Below are 13,560 nucleotides of genomic sequence, written 5' to 3' on the forward strand. Positions count from 1 at the left end.
CATATCGTAAAGGCCAAATATCATTTATAGCCTGTGAGCTAGCGAACTGCAAAGCTCTGCAACAGCTCTTTGGCAGATTCTAGTTTTTATTTTATTTTTCTCCTGTAAGCTTTTAGTCTTAGCTGAAAATGGGCTTCGAGAACCAGGAAATGTCTTACTGCAAAACCTTCACTGAACTCTCCCAAAGGCTCTCTGATCAGTAAGTATTGTCAGCCTAACCCATCCCCAGGTTGTTAGAGAAGGGTGAGGAGGGTGCAAGGTGCAGACAGCACGGAGCATGATGCTGTGCACGGACCCATACATGCTGTGTGCTGTTTACTCAGCTTACAGCCCTGCCAAGCCAGAGCCAGCCCCCGTGGGCCACCTCTGCATCTGGTAGTATTTTGCCATTACCCTCATGGTGGTTGGGCTAATGAGCTGGGCTAACAAGCTGAGAAACATACCAGTCAAAAAGCTATGCTGTAGGCTAGGAGATCACTGGAAGTGACCTGGGGGAGGCTGCCTCCCTTTTTTCCCTGATACCCAGCCTCCTTCAGACCCTTCTCAGGGCTACTGTATTTTTGTCATTCTACAAACTTGATTCTTGTGGTTTCTTGAACTCACACCCAGTATTTCTGCAGTAGTAGAGAAGTTTTGCCCCAGCCTCTGCAGTCCCAAGCAGGGGACTGTTCCTGAAACCTAGTATTTTCTATGAATACATGCAAACTGCTGTGATGTTTTGGTCAGATTTTCACAGTTGTCTCCTGCAGGAAATGATCACTGTCTCACCAACCCATAGTCCTTTTTCAAAAGCATGGGTGTGACAACATATTTTCAAAGGAAAAGCAGCCGAGACATTCTGCCTGCAGAAATCCTCTTTTTCCTCTAATCTCTTTCTTGTACCTTAGTCAACTGTTTTGGCTGAGGTTTTCTGGAGAATGTTGCTGCTGAGATAGAAGTCTGCCTTGAAAAATTACAGCCCAAAAGGTTAACTTTGTAACATCAGATACTATCATCAACATGATATTACAGTGGGAAGTGCTGGGCAATTTACTAACAGGCAATGGAATAATGGAGACAAATGGCAGCAAACTATCCTGTTGCTTTTGGGATGTTCTGTCTTCATTTGCGCTACAGCATGTCTGGATTTTTGCTTCATCTGTCACCTTGCAAGTGTGTGTATTTCACTTTAAATATGCTGAATAGATTTATTTTAGTCTAGAAGCTTTCTCACATGCACTGAAATGCATGTGGAATCAGAGCTGTAGCATGAAAGCCGGGAGATTATTTTATTTAACTGTTACATGCTATGTAAAAGTAAGACTCATGCTGGTGTGGCAGTATTGTGTGGTGAAAGCTGTGAGAGCAGGAACATGTGAATGTGCCTTAAATTTGCTTTTTGTATATTCCCTGCTGAGGCTGGAAAGGAGCGCAGTGTGCTGCCAAAAGGGCAGGCGCTGCAGGTGGACAGTGTACCATGGCTGGGAACATGTCAGGGGCTTTGCTGAGTTGGGATGGGAACATTACCCACCCTAGTAAGCAGGAGCAGCATGGGCTTGGGATGATGGGGCAGCAGAAACAGGAAGAAGAGCTTGCTACAGCCAGATTTTAACAGTCACTTTGGGAACCACTTGTGATTTTTGAAAGCACATTCTGCTGGACTGGACATCTTGGGAGAATGTTCCCTTACAGTCTTCTGGTTATTGGCCTGTGTTTTCAAGTGAATTTAGCATGGTGTAGCTGGTCCTTGATAGTGAAAGTTCCTTTTTCACAGAAGGATGGTGATTCAAACTGCCCCTTTTGGAGAAGCACATGATGAAATGCCTCATCCTGCCCTGGGAAGGATCATGATGACTATTCCTTCAGCCTTTGACCTCCCTGTTGAAATTGATAATTGAGACTATGATTTAGACCCACACTGACAGCATCACTTCCCATCATATAAGTCAGAAGACTACCTTCAAACTGGAAGGAATGGTGTTTGGTGACCATGCTGGGAAGATGTAGCTCATTACTTTCCCTGCAGCAACATGGTATTCCAGGAAGAGATATAGAATAACATCCTTAATAGGGTACAAGAACTTTGCAGTATGTCATATTTGTGGCATAAATGCTTGACAGTGATTCTTAATAATAAATCCTTGATAACCAGAACTATCCAAAGGCCCTAGTCCATGTTTTGATGATTACATGATCAATTTTATGATTACACAAAAAATAATGTGTGAAAAAATGTCTTTGGTTTTATAATTAAAAGAAAAAAAATATTTCAGCATTCTGTCCTTTTGCAGTCTTAATATTTGTGTTAAAACAGATATTTTTTAATCCTTGATCAACAAAATAAAACAAAGCAGACTGTTGCTAATACCCTAATGGTAATGATCTAAAGGCCCCATTTTATGATGTATCATACAGACACATATAGCTTTTGAGCAAGGGGAAAATCTTAGGATTTTAAGTTGATCTGTGGCTGAAATAGTCCCCCCTGCATATGAATGCCATTTTAGTGATAGTTTTTTGCTGCACATTCCCTTTGCTAGATGGCTAAAACTTCTGTTTCCATAGGTTTATGCACAGGGCTTGAACACACAGCAAGGAGAAATCAGGGCTGGTGAACCACTGAAACCTGAATGCCTTCTGAATGCCTTTTCCAGGCTACATGTTAACTTACATTTTGATGTTATCTGATAATAATGTGAAAAAAGTCAAATGGCCACAGGCTGTATGAAATAAAGTCACGGGCCGTGCATTCCCCAGCTGTGGTACAAAGGAAATGACTGATAAAAATATTTTTTCTAGCTGACCTCTGGCTTACCTTTGTCTGCCAAAGAATTTCCGGCTAATTCCCCTCTAAAGCTTTCTTGCAGTTACAGCCTATTCCTAGAGTCTTCTATGTCAGAAAATACAGACCCTATCTAAGCCCGTTTATTGATGCACTTCATATAAAGAATAAATGAAAGGTTTGTTCTAAATATGCAAATAGTACTCCTTAAAAGAAAGTAAATTGCTGTATTCCTGTGTAGGGATAGATCCATTAGGGATGGCTCATTATTACAGAAACTACTTTGTCCCTGTCCCACTACACAGATGTACTTGGAGACAGATTTGTGAGGGGCTATGGAGTGCTTATTCTTGCAGTAGCAAGTATTTGGACACTGTGCAGTCTAATGCCATTCAGAAACTGTGTCTGCTGCTTAGGCTCACTGTGAGCAGTCTGACCCATGAGAAATAGATTCAGAAATCTGGAAAGCTGAATGAGATAGTTTAAAAACTATGAGGAGGGACAGGACTTAAACAGCATCCTTCAATGAGGTAAGGAACCCAGCATTTGGCTGAAGGGCTTAAGTGGATTAGTAATCATGTTCATCTTTCTCACTGTTTTACAATTAAGAAAAATAATAGTGTTGCCCCACTCTTGCTGTCCTTGATTAGAACATAAAAGACTAAGGTTCAAAGCAGGACAAGAACACCCATGGCTTGTTATATAGAGCATCACTGCTTTCGTATGTCAGTCCACTGCTTTGACAAACTAGACAAGGCCTAAAATCAATTCCTTCTTTGGCCTGAGATGAAGGCAAGACTGCTCTCACATTTAGATCAATCCTCCTTTTTTCTGGGGACTATCTCCAGCCCCAAGAAGCTGTGCCACTGTGCAGAAGACCAAAGTTCATTGAGCCAGAAAACAAGAGAAGCAAGTTTGGGTGCTCTATAAGCTACTCAGCTGAGCTGGGACCAGCTAGGTTCTGGTAGTGGTGCCCAAAAACGAAGAACATTTCTGTTTCTGTGTTTTGCTTTGTTTCTATGCTATACTCCTTTACTACCCAAACTGAGCTACTCTCCTGGCAGATGGGAGATAACTTCCCAACATTATGCGCAAAGAATTCAAGGCTGAAATGTGTGAGTCATACCCAGTGTTTGAAAGAAGGTGGAAGTTGCTTACCTTCAGGACAGGATCCCAGGAGGTGTGGATCCCACAGCCCCTTCCCATAGCTCCACAGGTCTGAAGGGGAGAGGGATTTCAGGTGCTCAATGAACTTTTCTGTGCTTTCCACTGGGTAGGTTATACAAGCCTTCACGAATGTTGACTTGCATAATGGCAGTATGCAATCTAGTCATAAGCAGCATATAAGCATGCATTTTTTTTTTGTGAATCTCATTGGTTTTTGAATGCTTGATTTAGTTAACTAAAGTGGGAAAAATATTGGAATGTTCCCTTATGACTATAGCCCTTAAGAATGAATTAAATACAGGCTAATGGGACTTGCAAATCCCTTGTGTCCCTTTGCCAGGCTGAAATCTCCCTGAAATCAAGGGGGACACACAAGTCTGTTTCCATAGTTTATTAGTACAAACAATGCATACACAAGACTGTATATTGTTTGAAGACTGCAATAGATTTCTAATGTAACAACTCTGTAACAAAATTTAACTAAATTTGACATTTATGAAAATATAAATCTCTGATTGGGTAGGTTTTCCCAACAATACAAAGTTTACATAAAAACATTCAATATGATCTATTGGTTGCAAACAATTTAGGAAAAATCATTCAAGTCACTTAATATACTATATTGGCTTGTACACTGAACATTCACACACTACATTAAATTCTAGCTTAGCATTCATTTCTTGAAAATTTGTGGCATGGCGTTCTGATTTTAAAAATAAAACTGTTTTGTTTAAATGATTTGAAAATATTTCCACAGGTGTGCTATCTTTAAGATATGTAAGGAGGGAAAAATCTTCTTATCCTTTCAGATGTTGACCAGTTTTGTTTTATTTTTTTACTTGGGTAAATGAAATTTTTTTTTCTGAAGCATTTCTCATTATTTCACAATTTCTGCCTTGAAACTGGTAAAATTGTAAAAAAGGCTCAGAACAGTTCTAAAGCAGAAAGTGAAGCTTGTAAGTATGTGGAAGTAAGAAAAACCCATTACAAATTGGACCAGTAAAGGACCTTTGGACAGCCTTTACATTTAGTGGAGTATTTCAGCACATATACAAGCAGTCCCAGAGTGTTTGGTCATCTGATCTGTATTTATCATCAGAAAGAACAGAAATGATAGTAAGGCAAATGTTATCGAGACTAATACATGGTATGTCTGAAAACTTTCTATTTAAATTACTTTTGGGACATAGGAGATCCTTTAGACTTTCTGACAACAAAATGGATAGCAACCTTTTAACATAAAAAAATTAATATGTTTAACTGTTCTTTTGTAACGCCCTTTCTTTTTGAAAAAGTTTCCATTACAACCTATACTAATACACATTGTGAAGACGAAAAAATTCCCCAAACCAAAAATAAAACCCAAAATCCTATATTCCTTTTATGACCTAGGTTTTTATCATTTTTATCACAATACAGAAACCTGAAATCCCTGCATGCAATTAAAAAAAATAATCTTTCAGTCCATTCATTGAGGTGAACAAATACTTATCACCTCACATGTTGACATGTTTGCAGCTACTGGCACCTACTACTTTCAACCCAAAGATTAATCCCAATTAAAAAAAAAAAAAAAAGTAGTACGTATTATTTAAATGATGATGGAATGTATCAAGTGTTCCAGGTTGGCAGGTGACATCTTGTCATTGCACCATCAAGCAGAAAAACACATTTTTGCAAGTGGGTATAAAGTTGGCTGTTAGCTATAGACCCATCTAGGTGACTTGGTATATAAAATAGTGGTCTGACTCTTCTCATCGATCATGTGGAGCTTTAGTTCTAATTAAAACAGTTTGTCAATCCCAGATAAGATCACCTAACTTCTGTAATAGCATAACAATTTTGATAGTATTGCTAGAAATTTTTAATCAAGGCCCTGGTGAAATCCTGGACTGAACCTTGTATTCCGAAAATTAAAAAACCCTGCAGCCCATTTGCTTTACGTTTGTTTTTATGTTTACATAAATGTAAGAATATTTGTTGAGGAAAAAACAGCTGGTCTGCCCTCTGCTGTTTCTGTCTGTCTTCCAAGAAATGCACTGTTTTTTACGTGAATTCAGAAGACAAATCTATGCATGTATACTGTTATTCAGATAAGATCATCCCGATGGTTACTCAGTTGTCAGGAGCAAAACTGTGTCCTCTGCAATCTATGGCTGAGCACACTTTCTCATAGCAATAGTTGTGTTTTTTGGTTGGTGTTGCTTCACTCACCTCGGGCTCTGTAACTGTAATGGGGCTATCCCTTGCAAATACTTCCGTTGATTCCCTCCAAATGCAGTCTGCAGTCACTTTGAAGCTGTAATTGTGACATTTTGGCCTAATCACCTGTGTTGTATTGTTGAAAATCTGACGGCTGTTTGAAGTAGCAATTTTGATTTTCAGTGCAGCATCAACTCGATCCACTACAGTGTAAGTACCTATACTTCCATCATCAAATCCAATAATAATATTTAAATGTCTCTGTGAGAGTGCAAGAAAAGTGGGAGTTTTATAAAGAGAACAGGCACCGATGTTTTTGCCATCCGCTAGCCTCATTACAATTAAGCTAGAGACCGCACCATTGTCATCATCTTCTTCACTGCGGAAACAGATGTACACAAGATAGCGGCCATCACGAGACAGCCTCTGCCGCCAGATGACACCTGGAGCGTGAACCACACGGAGTTTTCCACTGTATAAATCAAGCACATTGATGTTCTCATCACCACGGGTTATAATTCCTAGCTTCCCATTTGGGGATATTTCAAAGTCTTCCAAATTTTTTAAGAAATTGGTAGGCAGTTGTACACGTCTGCAGATGACTTCCTCTGTTAGGCTCCAGATGTTCACAGTTTCAGTAGATGTTATAAATACTACAATATCTGGGCAGTCTGGTATCAGCTTAATATCCACAATGCTTGCACCATCATCACAGCAAAACTTCTTGGTTATACTGCCTGTCCAGAGACTCACTGCCAACACTTTATTCTTCGCCATTCCGACTACGAATGTATTTGCAGTTGTTATAAATGCATTCTGTAAGGCAACTAAAATATTGCAAACTCTATGCCCTGTAGCCAGTCGCCAAACTCTGGATGCATTTTGCTCACAGAGAGAGACTACAAATTGATCATTATGAGTAATCATTAGCTCCGAGATTTTTTGTCCATTAATGCGAAAGATATTTTCACCACTAACTGTGTGCCATACGTACTGGCTGCATTTATCATCTGATGTAACCATAATCTCTCCAGAAGAGGTCAGCACACAGTTTTCAACGATACCTTCGTGCTTGAACACAGCTTCAATAAATCCAGTACTGAAGTTCCATTTATGGACAGAATCTGATCCATCCAATGTGTATATTAATTCACCTCTGGCTGGCAACACCAGTCTTTGGATAGGCTTGCCAGATTTGTCAATATTGGACATAGCAGTTATGATGTCTATATCCCAAATAGAAAGGACACCACTGGTGGATAAGGATAGCAGCATGTTATGATGATTTGATTTAATTAGCCTGACTATAGTTCCTGAGATTTCCTGTAAGCTTGCCATACACTGTCCTGTATCTCTTCTCCAAACAAAAATGGCTGAGGTATTTTCCATTGAAGCAATTATACAGTTGCCGTTTTTGGACAACACGGCAGAGATGAAGCGCTCGTTGTGTTTAGCTCTAAACTTTTCAGCCACCTTCCACACATGAGTGTCAAGAAGTTCAATGCTGAGAGCCTTACAAATTAAAATTGCACTTTGGTCTTCAGAAAGCTCTATGCTGACAACTTCACTGTCTTCTCTCCTACAGTCAAAGTCATCTGTAAGCTGGGGATTCGCTATTTCCTCTGTATTCCAAACAGAGAGGCTACCCTCACTGTCTACCATCACCATTTCTTGCGCGGTGTCCAGAATGAGAAGGAATTTCACAAATCCACCAGAAAATTCAGAGGTCACAGTGGCCAGTTTCTCACCACTGCCCAAGTGAAAAATGGTTGCAGTGTTCAAGTACTGTCCACAGAATGCATAAACTCCATCTGGAGAACACTGCACACAGGTCACTTCATACCAGCAATGGAAGTGATAGAGAGGCCAACCGTAAAGCAGATCTATTACAGTAACATCTTTGCTGGCCTCCAGCCAAGCAAGCACATGGTTGACTGATAACGTAAATCCGTTTATAAAACTGGAGCCCCCCCCAACTCCACAATGTTTTGTCCCCTTAATTTCCACCTCAGACAGAAGACAGGAATTTATGTTATCGTATATCAAAAGAGTGTTTTTTGTTGTAGCCACTATAAGGTACTTTTCATCACTAGTAAGCTTCATGCCTAAAATAACAGATGGAGCTGTTGTAATCTGCCTTAGTAACTGGCGGGTCTCTACATCCCAAGTGCTGATGGAGCCATTTTCTAAAGCAGCAATAATTGTACTGGGATTAAAAGTAGGCAAAATCTCGATGACGTGCATGCAGCTGGATGACAGCGGCAGGCGCTCAGGGCTGTAAGTCACATCCATGGAGGAATGCAAAGGGACAATAGAACAGTACTTTGGTCCATCCTTGTCACATTCTAAGAGGAGATGTCTGAGTTTGGGCAATGAACTTACTACTGGGAGAAGCCTCTGCTGCAATTCAGCAGAGAGCGAACCTGGGTATTTTACTACTTTGAACTTTATACTGCGGAGGGTACTGGCCAGAAATTTCAGTTCCTTTTCTTGAGAGTAGGTGTAAGCCAGTTCTATGTCAGAAAGTGCTTTATCGAACTGCCCTATTCTAATCATGGTGTACAGCCAGCTGAAGTTCATAATGACTCCGTACAGAAGATCATCTGTTCTTCCACATCGTGTCAAGTGATGAATAAGCTCTGTCATTTTTCTGTGATTGATAAAAAAGATATCAGGCTCTAATGGATTACACTGAAAGACCCATGGCTGATCAGGTGCCTGCCTGTCAAAAGCAGTCTGATCTACGTAGTGCTTTTCATCCTCATTCAGGCCTCTACTGTCAGGGGCAGGGCAACCATTCAGATACTGGTCATTACTGTAAAAAGGTTTCCTTCGTCCACCTGACCAAACACCAAGGAAATACTCTGCCATGACAGTGTGCATTTCATGCAAGTCTTCTTCATTTTGCAGGTACAATTTCTGGGCAATTAGTTGCAAGTGCCTATTTGCCCAAAGCAGCAGTGTTACATTTTTCACCTGTCGCTCTATTAAGTACCCCTGTAAGCCCTCCTTAAGCCTTGCAATGTATATATATGGAATTCTCAGTGGGTTACTTTCTCTGACACTCTCACTCAGTTCATACATAACACTGTTGTCAAGAGCTAAAATATCTTCCAGTTCCATTTCACTTAGGCCAGATTTGGACATCGTGATGTAGCCAAGTGCTCTTGACAATAGTCTTGATCCACACTTGTTTTCCAGTGACCAAAACAACTGCTCTATGCTTTCATGGACAGTGACGCAGAGGGAGGACTCATCTACATCTTTGTGAGATCTCCAGTTCCTGACCTCTCTGAAGGTTAAGTTCACAAACATAGGCAGTGTACACTTGGAGAATGCTTCATTGACGTAGATTTGTTGCCCTGATGTTACTTTTCTTTTAACTCGCAGCAGCTGATGTTTTAGTACTTGGCTACACATCTTTCTGTCCCTTGCAGTCAATTCAATGTAGTTATTTTCTTCATGAATAAGGCACCTCAGTTTTTGCAGGATCCCATGCTTGTTTGGCAGTGTTGACAAAATTATCCGTACTGAACGGGGAAGGTGAATGGGAAGCCACCAGAGCTTCCTACCATCATCACTATCTGTTAGCTGTTCTAGGGCATCAAATATTATCACCAGTGGCCTGTGGAATGAAGACTCATTCAAGAGATTTATGAACAAGTCCCGAAGGTCATGAATCTTTTTTGGGTAACTTTGTACGAGGCAACGATAGTTGACTGCTAATTGTTCACAAATGCTTTGAAGTATATTCTTCAGATCTGTACTTGTTTCGGTGGATCCCAAAAATCTTATAACTACCACAGGGTCAGAATCTGGTCCCATTTCTTCTTGCAACCAGGAATAGGCCTAGAATATAGAGCATAATGTAGTTAATATCAAAATGAAACACAGTAACAGAGTTTATAAAAAGTGATTGCCTGTATGTACATAAACATTTTAAATGTTACTGGTTGAATGGAAATGCTTTTACTGGCAGAGTTCAAGGTAGGCTTGATTTATATACACTGAATGAAATTCATATCATATGCCATATTTGTTTAGCACAGGTAATACCTCAAAACACTAAGACCCAGATCCACAGGCTTACGTCTAAGGGGACATGAGTAGAATGTAGTCCATAAATCTCAGGGCACTCTTTGCAAAATCTGTGCCTCACTTCTGGAAGTCAGTAGGTAGATTCTCTTATAAATAGACTTTCTTAGACACTAAGCAATGTCATCCTTGGCCAGGCAGACCATCTTCCCACCTAAACTTAACATTGATTCCCAGCTGAGTATAAATGCGTGCCCTGATGGTTTTGGAGGACAGGTATCAGAGCACAGATTGCCCTTTACTAGCTGGTTACCTTCACAGAAGTTCTCTGCTGGACCACAGTTCTGTCTTGGTGTGCCTGTGACTTTTGCTCTTATGTGCTGCCACAAAGGATAAAAGGTATCTCTTGCTGTATTCTTTGGTTAGCGTACTCTAAGCAAGTGAGGAATATGGCTTTAAGTCCTCTCTGTACAGGCTGACACACTCATTTCTCTTACTCAGTCTTTTAACCTCACTTTAAGTTATTACAGAATATTTTAAAAGTGTAACCAGAGTCTCTAGGTTAACTTATATACCCAGATCTGCAGTGAGGCCTTGAGTTGCAAATCCCTATTTCATATATGCAACTAATGTGAGTCTACAGGAAGTTACAATTGGGAAAGATATGGGATTTTAAACATTATTGTATCCTTCTCCATTTCCTTCTGGCTGAAACAGCTGTTCCCCAGCCCACTGTGTTAAACTCCCTGAGCACCCTGCAGAGAACTCGAAGTTGTGACTCCCAGCTGGAGAATTTGGCTTAGAGATGCCAGCTTGGTCTTTTCTGCAACTGGTCCTGCTTTGCACAAAGTGTTTCACTCATTTCCCTGTAGTACTCAGCTCAATGACTTAAACAGCATATGTCAGATAAATACGTACAGGTATTTTTGCAGGTTATTATAGATAGATTTGTAGCAAGTGTATCATACTAATTCCGGAATAATTTCTGATGAGAACATAAGATGGCATGACTTGGAAAGACATATTGTATTTGTGATTAAAACTAAAACCAGCATATGATATTTAGATGGTTTCAGATTGGTAGGACCTCAGTGGAACAAGAGGGAAAGAGATCCTTCTGAAATACATGTTGTTATTTCAAAAATATATTGATTCCTCTTAGGTTTTTAAAAGCTCTGATGAAGTTTTGGCTAAGCACATACTATTATTGAAAGGTAAGTATTTTTTGAAATATGTGTACAATAATACGAAGAATATACTTTTTATTTTTAATTTATATATTACAGATTGATATCAGGCCTGTTGATAAAAGGAAGAATGAAAACTAAGCTGGCCTTTACACACTAATAGTCCTAACATCACCATATTATGTAAGGTATTTATTTACCTTCTTCGCCACTTCAGCTAATAAAAGAGTCTTCCCTGTGCATGGTCCTCCATATATGATAAGAGGGTTAATATGTCCTATTTTGCTAGGTAGAACGTACTTGTGAACTATGTTTAGTGCCTCGCATCTATATTCATAAAAAGCGGAGTATGTTTTACATAGCGATGAGTGCTGAAGAACTTCATCGTACAGCAAGTCTGTCTCAGTGTCAAAATTCTGCTGCACTGTTGCTTGGATTATATCAATCATGTCTTCATAGAACTGTTTACCGAGTCCTTCAATGTAATGGTTCTCCACTTCTTGGGAGTAACCCAGTTTCATGTCACAGTGAGTGACAGATGTGTACACTCTCAGATTGGACGATGCGACAATGGTAGGAATGAATTCATCCCTGAGCTTGATCAGTTTCTCATGGGCTTCAGGATCTCGTAGAAACTTCCCAGCTGTATGCACCACATCCATGTATTTTCCCATCTCTGGAATTTTAACAAAACGCTCAATGTTGGCAATTTTCCGAATGTAGCAAACACACTTCTTTAGGAAAGCGGGTGTTTGTTTACCCAAGGCAAAATCAAGTTCATCTTCAATAGCTGAGTTGGAAAGAGAACACAAGAGTCTCTGTTAACTTTTCTTTATAAACACTTCAAGAACATCCCCCCACCCCCACCATGCAGACTCTTAAATGAATGCATCCATTTTTTGTAAAACACAGCAAAAGCACAGAAAAATTGCTGGGTGCTTTCATATGGGTTTTGGTCTCAAGCAAGCACAATGAACTTTTTTTTTCTCCAATTACATGAGAAATGCTGACAGAAGTACATTTTCCTGTTTGTGGAAAGGTTGGTAGAAAACACAGTAAATGAAAATATAGAAATAATGAGAACTTTACCAGAGGAAAGGTATCTCTTTGCTTGGCTGTGTTTCATTTTTCCTTTCTCATACAGCAATTTCACAGCAGTCTTAAAAATTTTCTTAATCTCTTCTGATATATCTTGCCATTTGTTTTCATTAACAGAGTTTGAAGAAGATTCCATCTTTAAAAAATACCCATAGTTAAACAGTAGCTGGAATACACACATTTACAACTTCAGAAAGTAAAAGTCTAACATTGAAGGTCATAAATGCCATGGTTACACAGAAACATATACACTAAAAATAAATGAGTAAGAGTTCACTTTTTATACTGCAGATAATCATAATATATTGCATTTTACAATTCTGAAAGTTTGCTACTTTGAGTATTTTCTGAATTCCTACTGTAGGCAGCTAATGCAATATTTTTCAGGAATAAGACCAACAGTACCTTTATTGAAAAAGGGTTTTGAGAACTAAGCCTGAAATAATGATAATAAAGCAGCAGTAATACTGCTAAAATTATTGCTCATTTAATAATAAGAAATAATAATAATAATAATAACAACAACAATAATAATAATAATGATAATATTATTATTATAAAATTGGATCTCAAAATCTGAATTTGGATCTGAAAATGAGGTTCCTGGTACCTGTAATTAAGACCTAATATTAGCTTCCATATTTGAAAAATACAAGATTATATGTGATATTACTTTCATTCACTCATTGCTATAGTAACAGTAATCTTACAGTCACCAGAGAGGGACTTTAATATAAATTCACTAATCCTTTCTGATGGTATCTCACAGGTGCCACAATGGAGGTTTCTCTAAGGCAGCTAGTAGTCACTGCTGCATTACTTGCTGCAGGTGAAGTGTTCAAGGGGTCTCCAGTTTTCCTGGAAGGTGTAATAGGAAAAAAGGCAGCCTCCAGGACAAGCTCCCTAGCAACCCTTCTTTGTCATGTTCAGAGCTGTGTATCTTTTATTACTTTTGGTAAGTTTATGAGATGAAACTCTCATTAGTTTTAAGTTCTCACTCCTGTGTATCAGTAGCTTGTGGAAAGGTAAAAAGTTTTAATAACAAAAAAGTCAAGCTTTATTCAAAGAGATATTGTGGGCATTTGCAAAAAAATGCGAAGTTACAAAACT

The 13,560-nt window shown here is 39.2% G+C and overlaps 1 protein-coding gene across 1 annotated transcript in view; it reads right to left on the reverse strand.

The window, feature by feature from the left end:
• Window positions 1-4,304: 4,304 nt before the first annotated feature.
• Window positions 4,305-13,560, reverse strand: part of NWD2 (NACHT and WD repeat domain containing 2) — a 58,085-nt gene continuing 48,829 nt past the window's right edge. Inside the window, exons 5-7 of the mRNA XM_055797454.1 lie at window positions 12,442-12,586; window positions 11,553-12,142; window positions 4,305-9,979 (exon numbers count right to left, since the gene is read on the reverse strand). Coding sequence (XP_055653429.1) covers window positions 6,044-9,979; window positions 11,553-12,142; window positions 12,442-12,586 — 4,671 coding nt within the window. The 3' untranslated portion in view covers window positions 4,305-6,043. The remainder of the gene's footprint in view (window positions 9,980-11,552; window positions 12,143-12,441; window positions 12,587-13,560) is intronic.

The sequence above is a fragment of the Falco peregrinus genome, chromosome 2 (assembly GCF_023634155.1).
Source record: "Falco peregrinus isolate bFalPer1 chromosome 2, bFalPer1.pri, whole genome shotgun sequence".
NCBI classification, from domain to species: Eukaryota; Metazoa; Chordata; class Aves; order Falconiformes; family Falconidae; genus Falco; species Falco peregrinus.